General features: G+C 46.9%; 1 protein-coding gene across 6 annotated transcripts in view; it reads right to left on the reverse strand.

Annotated features, from left to right (window-relative positions):
- Nucleotides 1-2,080: 2,080 nt before the first annotated feature.
- Nucleotides 2,081-16,598, reverse strand: part of larp4b (La ribonucleoprotein 4B) — a 29,181-nt gene continuing 14,663 nt past the window's right edge. For 5 of the 6 annotated variants that reach the window (XM_023804866.2, XM_023804865.2, XM_023804864.2 and 2 more), the window contains 15 exons: nt 14,488-14,635; nt 13,982-14,155; nt 13,452-13,533; nt 12,570-12,706; nt 11,104-11,207; nt 10,004-10,114; nt 9,686-9,739; nt 9,181-9,393; nt 8,952-9,058; nt 8,588-8,851; nt 8,172-8,217; nt 7,716-7,883; nt 6,852-6,988; nt 6,655-6,766; nt 2,081-6,397 (listed from right to left, as the gene is read on the reverse strand). In XM_023804866.2, coding sequence (XP_023660634.1) covers nt 6,116-6,397; nt 6,655-6,766; nt 6,852-6,988; nt 7,716-7,883; nt 8,172-8,217; nt 8,588-8,851; nt 8,952-9,058; nt 9,181-9,393; nt 9,686-9,739; nt 10,004-10,114; nt 11,104-11,207; nt 12,570-12,706; nt 13,452-13,533; nt 13,982-14,155; nt 14,488-14,635 — 2,139 coding nt within the window. In that variant the 3' untranslated portion in view covers nt 2,081-6,115. The remainder of the gene's footprint in view (nt 6,398-6,654; nt 6,767-6,851; nt 6,989-7,715; nt 7,884-8,171; nt 8,218-8,587; nt 8,852-8,951; nt 9,059-9,180; nt 9,394-9,685; nt 9,740-10,003; nt 10,115-11,103; nt 11,208-12,569; nt 12,707-13,451; nt 13,534-13,981; nt 14,156-14,487; nt 14,636-16,598) is intronic. The other variant, XM_023804867.2, reaches the window with a different exon arrangement.

The following is a 16,598-nucleotide window of genomic DNA, read 5'->3' on the forward strand; positions in this document are numbered from 1 at the left end:
CTGCCTCAGCATTAACCCCTTCCGCTCTCCGTGGCAACCATCTGTCCACAAAAATGAAAAAGCTACATCCTCCGAGCACCTGGAACATCTGTTATCCACACAGAGCCACCAGGAACAAACAAGCAAACAGAACTCACTGCTGTCAGACTGGGGAAAACACTGACTCCCGTCAGTCTGGATTCCTATCGACTCATATCATTGGTTACTCACAGAAGACTTTTATTCTATTAAGTATCCGTCTTGTCTTCACATTGATATAATAGCTAGAAAACCAATCCAACAGCGGCCTAAATATGACTATTTCCGTAAGATGACGCAATATTATCGGTTGTTTGCTTCTTAGTTCTTTCACCATTTGGCGTGCAAACGGAATTTTCCGTATATGAATGGAAAAAACAGAACGAGTTCCAGAAAAAAAAGTACACTTATGCACTTGATCGAAGCTATTGCTCAATGCTGCAGTATTAATGAAGAACAACGCAAATGCACTGAATGCGACCGACCTGTTCAAATTTTCCTCTGGATGTTAATATTGCCATCTTGTGGCCAAACCACATTATTGCATAAGCGATTTTCTGTACACGTAGCTTATTGTGCCTTTCGTTTCCACTGGCCAGTTGATATTTCTACACTCATTCAGAAGTCACAAGCTTAATGGCCAAAAGCTCTATCTTAGCCCATGGAAAATGGTATCATGTAACCAACAGATTTAGGATGTCAACAGCTTCTGGTGACGCAAAAGGTTTATCACATCACTTGTGTAAGACCCACGTGTCTCTCAGAACATTGCTGACGTCCTGCAGGCAGGCCTAAAGCGAAACACAACACCGCACCTTTATTCTCCTGCTCCCTGAATGAAAAGATCTATTTACTCGTTTTTCAGCATGAATAAGCATTGTTGTCCAAAATCAACCATAAATAATGGGTAGTCCTGGAATAGGGAGAATCAGACTGACCAGGGGCCTGTATCACAAAGCAGGATTTCTCGTTTAGCCAGTTAACTTGTCGAATTTAAGGTAGTCTGGGCCAAATGTGAGTGAAGGAAGTAAGTATATTTAAACCGAGGTACCTTAAATCTGACAAATTTTCTGGCGAAGCAAGAAATCCTGTGTTGTGATACATGTCCCCACTTAGTATGAGTTTAACAGGCAGTTAAAATAGGGGCGGGGGGGGATTCAGGTGAAGGAAAAATAAAAATAAAAAACGAGAGAGAATCGGGGAGGGGGGTGGGCTTGAGGCAGAGACAGACCCATTTCAGAATCGCGACCTCCAGAAACAGTACACATGTAAACACATTATATGATAAAATTTTATTTTGTTTTATTTAATTAAAGTTTATTCGGGGTCTGTCTGTCTGTGTGTGTTCAGGGCCAAACATATCAGCCCTAGAGTGGCCTTGTCAAGAAAAGAAAAAGTTTGAATGGCACTGTTCTAGTCATGAGCTAGGAAAGATAAAATTAAAATAAGTATTCGGATGCTGTTGTGCTGTTCAAATGCAGCCTTCAGTTAGCATCCTTATTTGAAAGTCATGCCCAGTCAGACTCCTGCAGTTTCTGAACCAGCAGGAATGGAGCCCACAAACTGCAGCTCACACAATCTCCTTAGGGTCAGTCAACTCAGATCCCCAAGGCTTACCTGGGCTGTCATTGCACCCGAGTGAAGAGCCGGACATCAATCCAGTCCACACAAAAGACAAACTGGACATCTCCGTCTTCTGGGGGCTCGCAGAGTTGAGGGGCTGCCAGCTTTGGGATACTTACCTCGGGAGAGGGATGGATAATTAATGATCAATTACTTTCTCAGGAAATGAGCAGAAATGAGCTTAATGAATTTCATGAATAAATACGAAGTCACCGCCGATTTGGAAATTACCTCCCTTTACCCCTTTTGGCCAAGCTAAAGCGAATCACCTGCATGTCTAGCTTGCCCCTAGACCCAGGGAGCAGACCCACATCCTACAGTCCTTCTGACAAGGACCCTAACAGACCAACAGCTTTCCCCCTATGGATCCAGGCCCGGAGGCAACAGACTCCAATAACCAAATATCCGGCACATGATGGACAAGGCAGACACACAGGAGTTGGTAACAGTGCCTAAATCTTTATTTCTTTCAGTAAGCTACATTTTCCCCCCCGAAATTATACAATTTACATCATAACACAAAAGAAACTTAAGACATGTATGCTTGATTCCAGTTGGTGGATGAGGAGGGGTAGTGAGGGGGGAGGAAAAAAAACAAAAAAAAAAAAAACACACACAAACCAAAAAGCCCGCTGCGGCTTCTCCCATTGGTCGATTGTCCACTGCTGTTAGTGTACTATGTTACGCTGAACACAGGAAGCCCATCTGCATGAAACGGCCGACAGCAGTTTTGACCAGCAGGTACGTCTGTGGCACCGTGACCTGCGGTAAGACTGACTTAAAGGGTCCTTTAATGGGCCGAATGGTGCTGAAACCAGGTGGAAAAAAAATCCCAGTGGTCCAGTGGCAAGTGTCATCGGGAGGGACTCCAGGCTGCCAATCATAGTCCAAACATGCCCCCGAACTTTAAGCCAATCACAAACCAACCCGACTCCCTCCATTCCGCGGCCTACATGACCACCGCTGGGAGAGCACTAAACCAGCGCAAGACCAGCTTCATTACAAGGCAAATTGCTCCTGGAAAAATATCACATCTTTAATCTTCTTGCCAATAAAAAATGTAATTATTTTTCTGCTGACTTGTATCCCAACTCTGTCAGTGACTTTTTGCATGTAAGTTAACACAAATAATATGGAATTCAGTGTTCACCTTCTTACACATACACAGGCACACGCACACACCCACACGCACCAAACAGGGGGGGGGGGGGGGGGGAAAGAAAAAAAATCCACATCTACTTCTTAGGACAGGCAAACTGTCGGCAGAGGTGACATCCGCCTGACACCTGCCAGTCACACACAACGATCACATCCTCCTTAGTCCTGGTAGCAGCTCTGCTCTTGTCATTGATCCAGCGCTGGAATTACGATGGATACCCAAAACCATGGCAGCTTTAAGTGTGCGTGCACCAAGCTGCCGCAGTGGAGGAATGAATGGCACAGGGACAGGGGGCAGTCGTCCAGGCGGCCACGGGGCGACGTGCCTTCTCCCCAGGCATATGGTTACACGATTACAGCATCACTACCTTTCACTTTCCCATGAGGTTACAGGTTTGGTACAGTGTGCGCTGTCAGGACGCAAGCTAGGAGACGGTAGGAGAGACGATCTCAGAGTGCTGTGCTTTAACGATGTGCTTTCCGGTAGTCGGTGACGTACAGATGCCAATCGCGATGCAGGTCCAGTATGGCACGGACCCCAGGTCCAAAAAATAAAAGTTCAGCTCGTGCAAAAAAAAAAAAAAAAAAATCATAATAGCAATAAAAAAAAATAATAAAAATTGAAGAAAAAAAAGAAATTACAATCCTCAGAGTTACAATGATGGGGGAGCGGGGTACTTCCTGCAATCCGCGTGCAGAGAACTGACAATGTGGAATGGCAACACCAATTAAAAATTACAATCATACTTTCAGGGCACATGACAACGTGAAGGCAGACGGCTCCACCCTCCAGAAAAACGAAAACAAATAAACCAAAAGGGGAAAAAAAAACATTACGTTTTAATCTACGTCCAGCTGAAGAGCAACATTAATATTTCAACAATATCAATATATATATTTTTTAATCACTTTAAGGTACCTCATATTTTTCTGATTATTTACAAATTTACAAGCAAACACACTCAAGTGCACATATTTAATACAGTATTAACTACTTGCATTTACAGGATTTATTTCTCAAAAACTGAAAATAGATATTGGAAACTAAACAGAAAAAAAATCAAATATGTTTTTTCATGTATATTACAAAAATGTAATTTGCTGCTAGATTTGTACTTTTTTTTTTTTTGAGACCAAGTGAGACTTGTGAGCCTCACAGAGCATCCATGTCACTCCCAGAAACCCGTTTGGGGTTCAAAACCGAACTATAAGCTCTCTCATATAAAAAAGTTAAGGCAAAGTTTTTCAAGTTTAAATAAAATTCAAGTTTTCAAAACACTGGATGGAAACTATGTTTTACATGTATTTAGATGCGCTTCTCGTTTCATCTTAAAAAGAAAAAAAAACTGATATATTCAGTGGAATAAGCAGTAAAAGACTGTGAATCGTGTGGCGTATGATAGTGACCAACACCATACAAATACACATTCACAGCTACGCTGCTCCCCCTAGTGCATTTCAGTCCTTCAGACTTAATTCAATTCTATGCTCTAGCAACCCAAGGAATTCCACAATAATAGTAGTTGTAGTAATAATAATTAATATAATAATGAATAATGAACAATGAACAATGACAATTATGACTTGTGATTCTCTAGGACGACGTCCTCATGTTCCAAAAGCAGATTTCCTCATTTCAGGAAGACGTCAATGTGATGCCAAGCACAAAACGTCAATGGAGAAGCACTCGTTATGCAAACCCGCAAAACATGGAGCTATGAGAGTCGGGCGAGAGGGGCGGGGCGGGGCGCGCAGGAAAACCCACAATTACCTATAAGATACACGCTCGTCGACAAGCTGAGCGTGTAAAAGCGGCATTTCTGAAGAACGTATCAGTCACTCTCAATGTCAGGGCTTTACATTTGCATTTGCCTTCAGAATGATTCCTAACAGCAGAACTAAGATGTGGAAGCGAGAAATTAGGAGGCAGAGTGACGGAACTTTAATGCGGCAGGTGGAAGCAGAACACCGGTGTAAGTCTTCTGGAGGCTGAGAGGGCAACAACAGGACCTCCGTCGGTAAACAGAGCTGCACCCTTTCGCCAACTTCCTCCTGTCTCAAATCTATGCATTGAGAGTCAACAGGTTGCTTTAATTGGTAAATAGATAAGTTAGATACATGGCTTTCGCAGGACACCGTATCTCACATGGGATGCACATTAGGGTCAAGATGTCCTCAAGCCATCAACCACCCTGAAAACATTTCACCAGTCAATCCCTTTTTGAGCTGGGAAAAAAAAAAAAAATTACTGAAATTGTAATGGAAATTAAATCACCACGGAAATTAAATAGTGCAAAAGTTTAGTTAACATAGATCAAGTTTCTAAATACAGTACCAGACTAATTGGAGTAATCTCTGGAGATTACCACTAGCACCATATCTAAATAAAAATAAAAGTTAGGGTCCTGCAACTGAAGAAAACCACCGTATGTTAATGAACCCTTCAAAGAGCGAAGAGTAAAACCATCATTGAGCTAAGGTGTGTTTCGGGCTCCAGGAACACCTGCCGGCTCAGCGATGCCCACTCCCCGAGAGCCAGAGCCCTAGCCGAGTGGAAATGCAGCTGGTTTCTACGGAACCTGATATCATCAGTCTCAGAGACCACGCAAACGTGCGCTCACCTGCTGAGCATGTGATGGGGGCGGGGCGTGGCGGACACACCCATGGTGCTCTAAAAACAACCAGCGTTCGATGACAAAGCAGGGGGCTTCCCTCAGTTATCCCACAGACAACCAGTGCAACAAACCTCTGCTGGCATCTGAATGAGGGGACTTAAGCTGGCAAAAAGGTCTGATGAGCAATAATAACAATAATAATAATAACAATATCATCACCCAAGTCAGCCAGAACTACTACACTGCCAAAGCTGCACATAAAACAGTAAGAAAAACAGTACGAGACGCCAGACAAGCCCCGGTAACTGGCGCGGAATCAGGGCCCATGTGAGCTCAGCCAGGGCCGGCGTCCCTCAAGCGACCCGCCTGCCCGCTGCTGGCACCTCACTAACCTCCGCAGGCTCTGCTTTCCTTGGGGCCTGTCTCTTTGCGGGGCAGCGAGATGTGCCAGTTTTCAACTCCAGGACTGAACAGGAAGGGGAGATGGTAAAGGGGGGGGGACAGTTACAGAAGGAGGAAAAAAGAAAAAAAAGCACCCAGCGATGAATCCCGCTAACCTCTGAACAGAGAAAAGGTCTGGAAAACGTTACAGTAACACACTCTTGCAACACTTCCTGTCTGCCTGTCTGTTCCCAGGGACACATCAAATAGCGCCTCCTGCCCCCACAAACACCCCCCCCCCTGCCCCACCGTCAGCATCATTACAGAGGTTTCGGGGGCGGGGCGGAGGTCTTGGTCGGGACTCCGTCTCCACCCTGAGATGCTGGGGGCAGAGGGGGGCGTGACCCCACGGGTCGCTTGGCGTCTCTGGGCCGGTTGGGCGTCGTCCTGGCGGGGCATCCCTCCTTGTATCTGGGCTCCGCCCTCTCGCTGGCTGCGTCGGGGAGCTTCTTCTCGTCTGGCCTGGGATCCCTCGCAGGCTGTAGTGTCTGAGTGTCTTTCGCCCTCTGGCAAATTTCAGCGTAGCTTGGCTTTCGGAGCTCCTGTTTCGGTACAGGAGGGGCGCAGTGTCAGGGACGGCACGTGCCCTTGCGCCCCCCCCCCCCAGGATTCCCCAGCTGCAGGTGGCACTCGGACATCGCGAGGAAGACGGGAATTTCACATGCAAGCGGATAGTAATCAACCCAAATAAACAGTGTATGTGACAATTAACGAGACACTGTCACCGTACATGGGTCACCAGGCTTTGACATTAATATCGATATCGACGTGCGGCCTGCAGACGGCGTGACACACTCACAGTCGCGGCTCCGTTCACTTGGACAGACTTGCTGGCCGTGGTGAGGGTGGCAGTCAGTCTCTCCACTGGGGGCAGCGTTTCCTTCTGCTTCGCCTCCTGCGGCTTCAGCTCGCTGTTGGGATCAGAGGTTGGCGGCGTCATTACGCTGGAGCGGAAGCTGGCGGGGAGGAAAGATCCGGGGTGGAAGGGGGACTCACTGGGGGGAGTGCGGGGGCAGCGGCGGCGAGGGCGGCGAGCCCTGGAAGCTGAGCGGGGGGCAGGGGGCCGGCACCTCCAGCGGGTCTTTGGGAATGCCAGACGGGACAGTGTTGGTACCGGCATCGATGTTCACAATCTGAAAGAGAGCAGAGGCAGGATCACGGCACCGTCGCGGCCAGGACGGGGGGGGGGGGGGGGACACTCTGGGGTCCCTGGTGGCAACATATGAACCTCACTGTGTGGCTCAGTGGGATAAGCCTCGGTGCCTGTGATTGGAAGGTTGTTGGTTCCAACCCGACCACAACACATCGGTAGCTGCTTGAGCAAGGCCCTTAACCCCCAGCTCCCTGGGTGTCCCTATGGATGGCTGGCCCTCATGGCCGGTGGGGGAAGGCAAAAAGACAATTTCCCCACTGGGATTGATCAATAAGAATAATAATAATAATAATAATAATAATAATTCAAAGCACACAAGCATTGACAGTCCAGCTGTTTTCCTGCTGTGCACATTAACTGAATATGCACAGGTTACACAGGCCACCTGTGCTGACCAATTACAACACAGCTTTTGTTGGCTGCCATTTTGCCTGTTTTATGGGCGAATATCAAATATAAAAATAGCGCGTTGCAACAATCATAAACTTTTTACGGCCAAGATTGTGCAGAGGCCTGGAGTTGTGGATGGGCCTGTTAGGATGAGGATGGGCAACGGTGGAGATTAATGAGGAGGATATATCATGTATGACGTCGTTAAAAATAAATGAGGGGATTGGGGCCAGATCTTTTCCAAACATTACGGTAAGGTTGCTATGGCTCCACTCTCAGTGAGCCTAAACACAATAGAAAAGGACGCGGCGCCTGACCTTGTCCTTGGTGGAGCCGATCCCCAAGTCGGACAGCCTGCCTTCCAGCGTCTCTGTAGCCTTGAGGTGTCCCGCGGCTCCAGGGAGGGGCGGGAAGCTGGACAGGCCCAGCTCGAAGCTCGGCGACGGCGGCTTCTGAGGAGGTGGGGGCGACAGAGTCGTCGCTCTCTGCACGGACAGGGGTGAGAGCTCTACTGAATCCTAAGGGAAGACCTAACAGAAGCCCCCCCCCCGAGGGCTGGAGGAGGAGACCCCAGGAGCGGACGGACTCTCCTCGCAGCCCATGGCGTACAATCACCTACTCTGCCTCTGTACACATCACAGCTGCATATACATAAATGATCCCTAACTGGCCAGAGGAGCAGATGAACATTTTTCAGGAGAAAACTAGACATAAACAATTTGGAAAATCAAATCTGCAAACTTGAACACAAAATCCAGACGCTTCATACTTACTGTAAACTTGTCGTCCCTCTTTTTCCTATAACCGTAGATATTTTTCCTTTAAGGGAAAAAAAAAAAAACATTTTTAATAATGCATTGATGTGCAGTTCAGCTCATTTAGAATGTTTATTTGCATTCAGCCCCCCAGTAAAGCTCCTGTGTGCCCAAACACACACTAATAGTAATGAGAGCTCTAATAACACAGAAACGGCTTGGAGGGAACCTGCTACCAAACTGCCCATTGATACTTATTTAAAAAGCATTTAATAGCCGTGCTGTTCGTGTTTGTTTCCTGGGTCTAATGTGGAGCTCAACAATTTAATAGAGCCTCATTTTTGAGTCATGCTGTGCAATCCAAGAACGCACAAAAACTCAACACGCATAACCCTCCTCCAAACACCGCTTGGTCCTGGTGCCTAGGCCCGTACCTGCCCCTGGCCAGCTCCAGGCCCAGGCCCAGGGAGTAGTCCGCGGTGACGGGTTCCACCCGGCCCGTGCCGATGCCCCGCCGTGGGTAGCCGAAGCCTGGCTGCAGCCGCGTGCGGCTCTGGATCGGCGAGCGGGCAGAGGGGGCGCGCGCCCCGTTTAGGACGTGATCGCCGGGGAAGCCGAAGACGGCGGGGCTGTCGAGGAGCCCCGTGCCGCGGTCCATCCCCCCCAGCGTTGGCCGAGAGTGCGGCTTGCTGTGGGCCCTGACGGTGAGGAGGAAAACACCGTCACCAATCACCAATACCGGACAACCAAAGAAAAGTCTTTTTAAAAGAGAATGGATGGCGGATGCGGTCCTCCGACCTGTTCCTGGGAGAGTACTGTCTGACCGACAGGGGAGACGCAGCCGGCTTGAAACTCTGAGAGGCTGCGAACCCGTTGATGAAGCCGGTATTATGGAACGGTGTTACCTACAGAACATACACCGTCAAAAACTGCAGTTCATCCGATTCACTTAGTCCTGAGAATAAATGACTTTCAGTAAAGGAAAACTCCTTCCCCCTACGGGTCAGGAAGTGGTAGAAGCACCCACCAGCGTGGGGTCTATGAAGCCGGGTGTGTGAGCGCTGGCCCACGCCTGGGGGGTCATCAGGCTGTAGAGAGGGAAGTGTGGGGGAGGACCATAGACTGTAGGCACGTAGAAGGAGGTGTAGCGCTGCTGGACGTAAGGGTTCACCTCCACGGGTCGGTAACCATTCTTTGGCACAAAAGTGTTGATGGCGATCGCCTTCGCTTTTATCCGTGCCTGGGGGCGTGAGACGGGACACGGGGGAAAACGTGAGACACGGGCAAAACGTGGGACACGGGGTAACAGACCAGACGACCCTTCCCAGATACATCGCTAAAGATGCTCACGAATGACGACACTTAAAGTGTCATCGACCTCCTCAGACTTAAACAGATAACCACAGACATCCGTAAAAACAAATCTGATCATTTTGAGAAGCTTATTACAGTTTAACTAGTGATGCTAAATGAATAATACAATGTAGCTTACTGTGTGAACGACAACACTGTGAATGTCGGGCTGAATTTACCTTAATAGGCTTCCCTTGAAACGTTTTGACTTCTTCTCGTAGATAACGATATGCCTAGATGATTAAATGATAAACATGTAATTACTTCCTGAGCACCCAAGCTTAACATTGCATTTATTTTGTTATATAGTTTGTGTGTCTTTCTAACAACTATGGCCAAGATAAGTGGTTGGAAGATTGACAGATGGGTGGATGGATGGATGGATGGATGGATGGGTGGGTGGGTGGATGGGTGGATGGATGGGTGGATGCTTGTCTGTGGCTGTAGTTACAATGGCCACATGGGACACGACGCCCACGACTGATCAGGACACCTACCTGCTGGGCATCAGCTTCTGACTCGAAGGTAATGAACCAGTTGTCGTTGTAGGCAAACTCACAGTTGATGAATCTGGGCAAGTTCTCGCCCTTGAAAAGAGCTTCGACCTCCTGTCACAAAAACAAAAGAGTAACACGCAAGGTTTCTATTGAACAGAGTTCTGCTTTTAAGTCGGGTTCATCTTTGATCTTTATCTCTCTCTGTGAGCCAGAGCAGCGCAGAATATCTCAGACAAATCCTGCTCGTCGTGAAATCCAAGCTTGTCCCCACATGACGGCGGGGGTCTTTAATTACAGTGCGGCGTGCATGACAAGCTGCTTAATTACAATACTCGAGGAATCTGGTTCCCAGAAACCTCATTCAAGGCACCAAAAGCTTTGGGGACATTTCATCCCACAAGGTCAAAATTAACAGGAAGCCAGACAGGAAATGGCTGCTATGAGGGACCGCGAATAAAAAGAGGCGGGACTAGCAGCAAAATGCCACCAATGAAGCGGAACTAGGGTGACTGAGCCATGGAGGTGAACAACAATCACAACGAAACAACAACGATGTCCAGCTGATGAAACACTGTCCAATAAATGATGCGTCAAGACATACGCAAGTATCAGGATTATTCTGCATTAAGGAATGAATGGATGTTAAAAACCATAAATAAATGGAAGTGAAAATAACTACTGTCAGATTATCAGATGTTTTCAGCTTGTGTTAATCAATGTGTGCCCTGCGCCTGCAGAAAAATGAGACCAAAGCAAGGGCTGATCGAACAACAGCGAAACCATCTAATCCAGGAGCCACAGATGGTCCTACGCGCCAATAAAAGTGATTAGATACAGAGCAACCTGCTACGACAAGATCAGCATGACGAACCTAGCAGAGAATTAACGACACCACCAGAAATGTATTAAATAAGTAACTGTTGTGACCAAGAAGGGAATATGAACAGGCCTGGAATGCGAGGCACAGGGGTTCCCCCCCGAGCCGGGCGCCCGAGGCACAGGGGTTCCCCCCCGAGCCGGGCGCCCGAGGCACAGGGGTTCCCTTCCAGCACAGCATCATCAAGGACACGCCCAGTGTATGGGTGGGGGGGGGTACTTGCCTCCATGGGTGTTGACTCTGGGACTTCTCTGAGGATGACGATGCAGCGGTTCTGGTTAGGCCGAACTCTCTCCCCCTTCTCGTCCACTTGGACCAGAGGCAGAGCTAAAGTTGGATGAGTTAATGCAGATCATCAATTACACCATGATTCACTCCTTGCATGCACTCTGAAGTCAGACATGAGAAAGACTGATGCTATTAAAGTGGCAGTTCGCCCCAAAACTGACAAAATGTGCGTTTTAGAGGGGATTTAGTGCTATCTGTCGTTCTAGCATGTTGTTTTGGGAGTTGGTTAATTTTGAAGATAACGGCCATCAGACGTCAGACATCTCTTGAATATAATGGCAGTGAACGGCATTCTTTCTGTGCTGATTAAAACTCCAGAAAAATACATTAAAAAAATTCAGCAGCAATGTCTCTTACCAGAAATCATGACCCAGATACTGGAGAGAATCCACAGACTTTGTGGTGAGCGGTTTAAAATATGAACTATTTTATTCTACCAAACTCCACACACCGATCGTATCACTGCGCAGAAGATCCCGGGCGATGTCTTCTGTGCAGTGATACGACTGGAGTTTGGTAGAAGAAAATAGTTCCTACATTAAACCGCTCACTACAAAGTCTATGTGTATCTTCAATAACTGGGTCATGATTTCTGGTAAGAGATATTGCTGTTGAATTTTTCAAATGTATTTTTCTGGCGCTATAATTACCACAGAATTCTCCTATTACATTCGAGAGAAGCTCAACATTTCTACAGCCAATATCTCCCAAACTAGGCAACTCCCAGCAGAACATCCTAGATGGATAGATAGCAATAAAGCCCCTCTAAAACATCTTTTTTTCGGTTTTGGTGTGAACTGCCCTTTTAACGCTAATTACTATTCCGCCTAAACAGATAAACAGGTTTTGCAGTATAATGCCACAAATAAGCCTGGACTCTAAAAAATGACTTATCACTAAATAGCTTCCTGGGAGTCTTGTACAAACTGGGCACACCCAAATGTATACCGGCACTGGTTGTACCGCGACCAAGCTGAAAGGACACGCAGCTCTCTCATGTCTTCCATGCTGATCATTACAGCTTTGGCAGTTACGACCAACACATCACTGGTTTCAGAATGGCGAGTGTCCTTCCCCATACTGGCCATATCACAAAGCTGATAGAGAAAACAACGGCTAGCTATTGACTGCGGAAAGCCCACCGTAATCTGCTACAGCTGGGTGGTGGAGGAGAGCACCCCATGCATTTCTGAAACAGAGCTTTGTGCAAAAGGGGAGCCTACATTTTTGCTTGTGTGCCGGACCTAGCTCTACTGGTACCATTCAAAAGTGAACGCGGGATCCCAGCAAATCATTACTTTTTTTTTCCAGCAAAATGCATTCACAATAAGGTACGAGAATATTCACAGTAAAATGGTATTTTCGAGTTGGCTGCTCGAAAAACAAAGCGATCATACTTACACCTTAGAACCTGAACGATCAGATCGGTGTCCGCGCTCAGCTTCTTCACCTGGTCCAGGTTTGCTACAGTCATGATTGGCACATACTGGTCACTGTCCATCTGGGAGATGAGGTACATGTCGCTGGCCAGGTTCTCTCTGCCGTAAGCAGGATACAGAACAGAAAATTCACCCTCCGAGCCCTCCCCATAACACCCACTGCCACATTCTTCAGTGTTTAAATAAAGCTCGCATTTACAAAACACCTCCCACAGACGCCAAAAAGACCGACGCAATGAGTGTGGCATTGTTGTGCAGCTATACTTCGCATTTCTCAAGAGCTGGAGGTTAACGCAGCCCAGACAGCCCCTTTGTGCGTCTGAACGCTTCAAACTGGAAGCTATTTCTTTTTCAGGAGAGAGTAAAAACCCTTGGATCAAACTGTACTCTATATTTGGCTTTTAAAATATAGGTTATTGATATACAATCGCAGGAAGGAAAGTGAAGGGGCGTCGCTCGCTGTTAGGACTGTAGCCGACGCTAAGGTGAGCACCGTCGCTGGCTGCCGGCGTGTGACTGTGCTGCTTTCACATCCCCAGGCCCTGGCATGTGGGCACCGACATTCTCCCACATGTGCGACACACGCCCGCTTTGAAGTGGGCACCCACCACCCCGTCGAAGAGCAGAAAGGGCTAACTAATCATCACCCAAGTCCGACAGAACGAGCAGCAGAGGTTTTAATGACAAGCATCTCTTTTAGTCTATTATACGGCACTAGTCTGGCTGCACTGACGACGAGGCTTATGAATCCACCTTTGACCACAAGCTAAAAACCTGACGTGTTTGTGTCTATTCTGCTAACTCTCCCAGGAAATCCTGGGACTGTAGGTGATGGGTCACTTGCCGAGACAGGCAGAACTCCAGGGTCTTCTTCAGCTGCTCCAAAAGGTCCTCCTGCTGGCCTTCATCGTGTGGATGGTTCCCGCCTGACCAAGTAGACGACGAGAGTCTCAACTTACCCTGTTCATAAATCACTTCCCCAAAGAGAACCTCAAAACGTCACGCAGTTAAACTTCACTATTTTCATATTGACTAGATGGCGAAGTGGGTTAAAGTTCTGCTAGCATAAGGGTCCGCTAAATTATGGCTCCCTTTACATAGAGCTGGGCTTATTTGCTTTGAGCTCCCGTTTCAACAAAATGGACACACTGTTTGTACTGGATGTCTGCCACGCTGTGAAAACATAAAGTAAGTCAGCAGATGTGACAGTCACCCACCTGACAAACTCTGTAGCATGAAAACTTGTGCTTCAAATACACACAATACACCATGAAGTCGCCTATTTCACCACTTAATCGAAGGCATTAATGGAAAAGCCCTAACGGCCAGATAACTGTCATAAGACACAACAGTGCTCATCCTGAATGTCCTTACCCATAATGCTTGGATTACTAGCAGGCTGGAACTCCGTGTAAACAGAGTCCGGGCACTCGGATGGGACAGGGGCAACGTCGGTAGTGTCCGTTAAGCCACGGGGGGGTGGCTCCTTCTGCTCCGGTGACAGCTGCTCTTCACACGTGCAACCGTCCTCCCCCATGTCAAAACCTGCTAAAACATTGCACTGTTCACAATCGACAAAGCAGCAAGCAATGAAGAAAGAGCGAGTACCCGGTGCGGATGCAGCTCGAATGCGAATTTAGAGGAATGACAACAGAGTAGCCCTGAAGAAAGGATTACTGATTAGAAAATGTCATGCTGGCAACACAGTCCAATTTAGAAGGCCCGAGTGCAGGGCTGAAATCAACCAATTAATTGTATCTGGTTCTGTGTGACAGCTAATTGAAAGAAATCATGAAGGTTGTGAAGAGCATATCGATGACCTCATCACGAACGTGCACAGGCTCATGGTGGCGATGGTTAAACCCTTAAATGCTGCATACCTGCTGGACGAGGGTCCGCTGCTCTACTGGGGGGCTCCTTCCATGTCTTTACAGCATCGGCGTCCGCCGCCCCACTGCCGTCCAAGTTAAGCACATGACTTGCCCACACTTTTGCATTGGGGTTAAGATCAGAAACCTTGGGGCACTCCTGTCACAACAAGACAGACCAGAAAAAAGTCAAATCAATACAGTAAAATGCAAGGCGGTGCAGATGTGTGAGGTAGAAATTGGGCAGGTAGCACAGACCGGGTTAGTTACACTTTGGATCGCGCTTCATTCACAAATGAATGACTTCCTACTAGATGGCCGCGCTGACTGGCCAAATTGCATCACATGTCTACCTCAGATCCCTTTCATGTGTGATGTATTTGAAAAACAATTCCCTGTGAGCTTTGGACACGGCGGCTGAGGAAGCAAAGTTATCGGTAAACTTTGGCCACAGTCGGCGCTTCCAGAGGTAATACAGCAAATCTATTCAGCCGCTTTGAAAAGAAGCATCTGATAACTTTAATATTTAAAATAATATAAAACTTAGGATAACTTTTAGCTGCCCCCTGCTATGTCACGATGTCACATATGGATTAAATGCAGAGGACACCTTTCGTTGTCGTGCACGGTGTGCTGTGGTGTGTCAACAATGACCACTGATCACTAAATTCAAAATCAAAATTAATGACCATTTAGAAAACGGTGTCTTTAATGCAATACTGTGTTTTAAATGCACCGATAGGCAAGTCCTTACACTTGCTGGAGTCTGGGTATTTTTTACAGTACATTTCAAAATTGGGAACAAAGATTGCAATTTGGATCATGGATCCAGAGTGTGCATTATATAAAGATACGATTTTTTTTGGAAAGGTCAGCCACCTCTACCATGAAACATTACGCTACATAACAGCTCTAAAGACCATAAGGCACTGATTACACAAAATGTACAGCATTTAAAAATGTATAAGCCACTTATATAACAGGAAGGGATTGAGGTTAAATGGCTTGATAAGCAGCAGTCATATGACCATCAGATAGCGAAACAACCAAAAAAAGACTGAATGCAGCAAAGCTTAGTAAACATGTTATTAAAATTTTAAATAGGGCTTGGGCAGTAATATTAACCACACATGCAAACCTAGGAGCAAACAATTAGCATGTTGATGTAATTGTCTCACCAAAACTGAGGATGAAAATACATTTTACAAGCAGTTAGGCTTGTATTTCCAATGGTTATACCCTGACATATTCCAGAGTGAGGTAAAGCTGAACTAGACAGTTAAAATACACTGGAGATGTTTGGTCGGAATACTGGTCAGCCTTGCATACAATGGCTTCTGGGGCCAAATACAGCACCCAAAGCTATAAAGGCAATAGTACGAGTTCTGTTCATTGTTACGATCCTCCTAATAAAGGTAACTGTGAGGACACCCTGATGCGAAAGTTTCATTGGCTGGAGAAAAGCAAGCAGAGCCTCAGTGTGAACAGAGGAGAAGGACTGGCAGCCTGGCTGGAATACTGCTAGCGCTTTACATTCTGTGGTGCGCCACAGTGAATGCTGACGGTATATGCCAGTTTGCAAGACTGCTTTTATTTGCGTTGTGTGTGTCAGGATCGTATTTCGTTTAATGCCCATTGAATATACTGAAATTAAAGGGCAGTTAATTCTTTTGTGCTGGGCTCAGTATTTGCAGTGGCTTATTGCCAGTCAATGCCTTCAGAGCTCAGCAGCACCACCTAATGGCCAGAGTATGTATAAAGCTATTTCAGCTACAGAAAGTACTGCTGACTACATCAGACTACCATCAACATGGGGTCTATTTCACCTACAAAGGACAATGTGACAATGCTTGTGTAGGAAGTATTACCCATCTTATCTACACCTCCACTCCTGAACCCCCCCCCCCCCTAAATAACCACCACTTTTCTGACAGAGAAGTAGAGACTTCCTTCCTTATCTTTTCAGTCCTGGTTATATTCTGACACTAATTCTAACATCTGAGACCTGTCTGAATGTGTGCCATTAGTTCACCAGGCATCCCCATCACCTGCTATCCTCCCGACTAGCTCTGCATACAGTCTCCCCTTCAGCTGCAAGCTCAGCAGCGCCACCTACTGTCAAT

Source organism: Paramormyrops kingsleyae, chromosome 4, assembly GCF_048594095.1.
Source record: "Paramormyrops kingsleyae isolate MSU_618 chromosome 4, PKINGS_0.4, whole genome shotgun sequence".
NCBI lineage: Eukaryota > Metazoa > Chordata > Actinopteri > Osteoglossiformes > Mormyridae > Paramormyrops > Paramormyrops kingsleyae.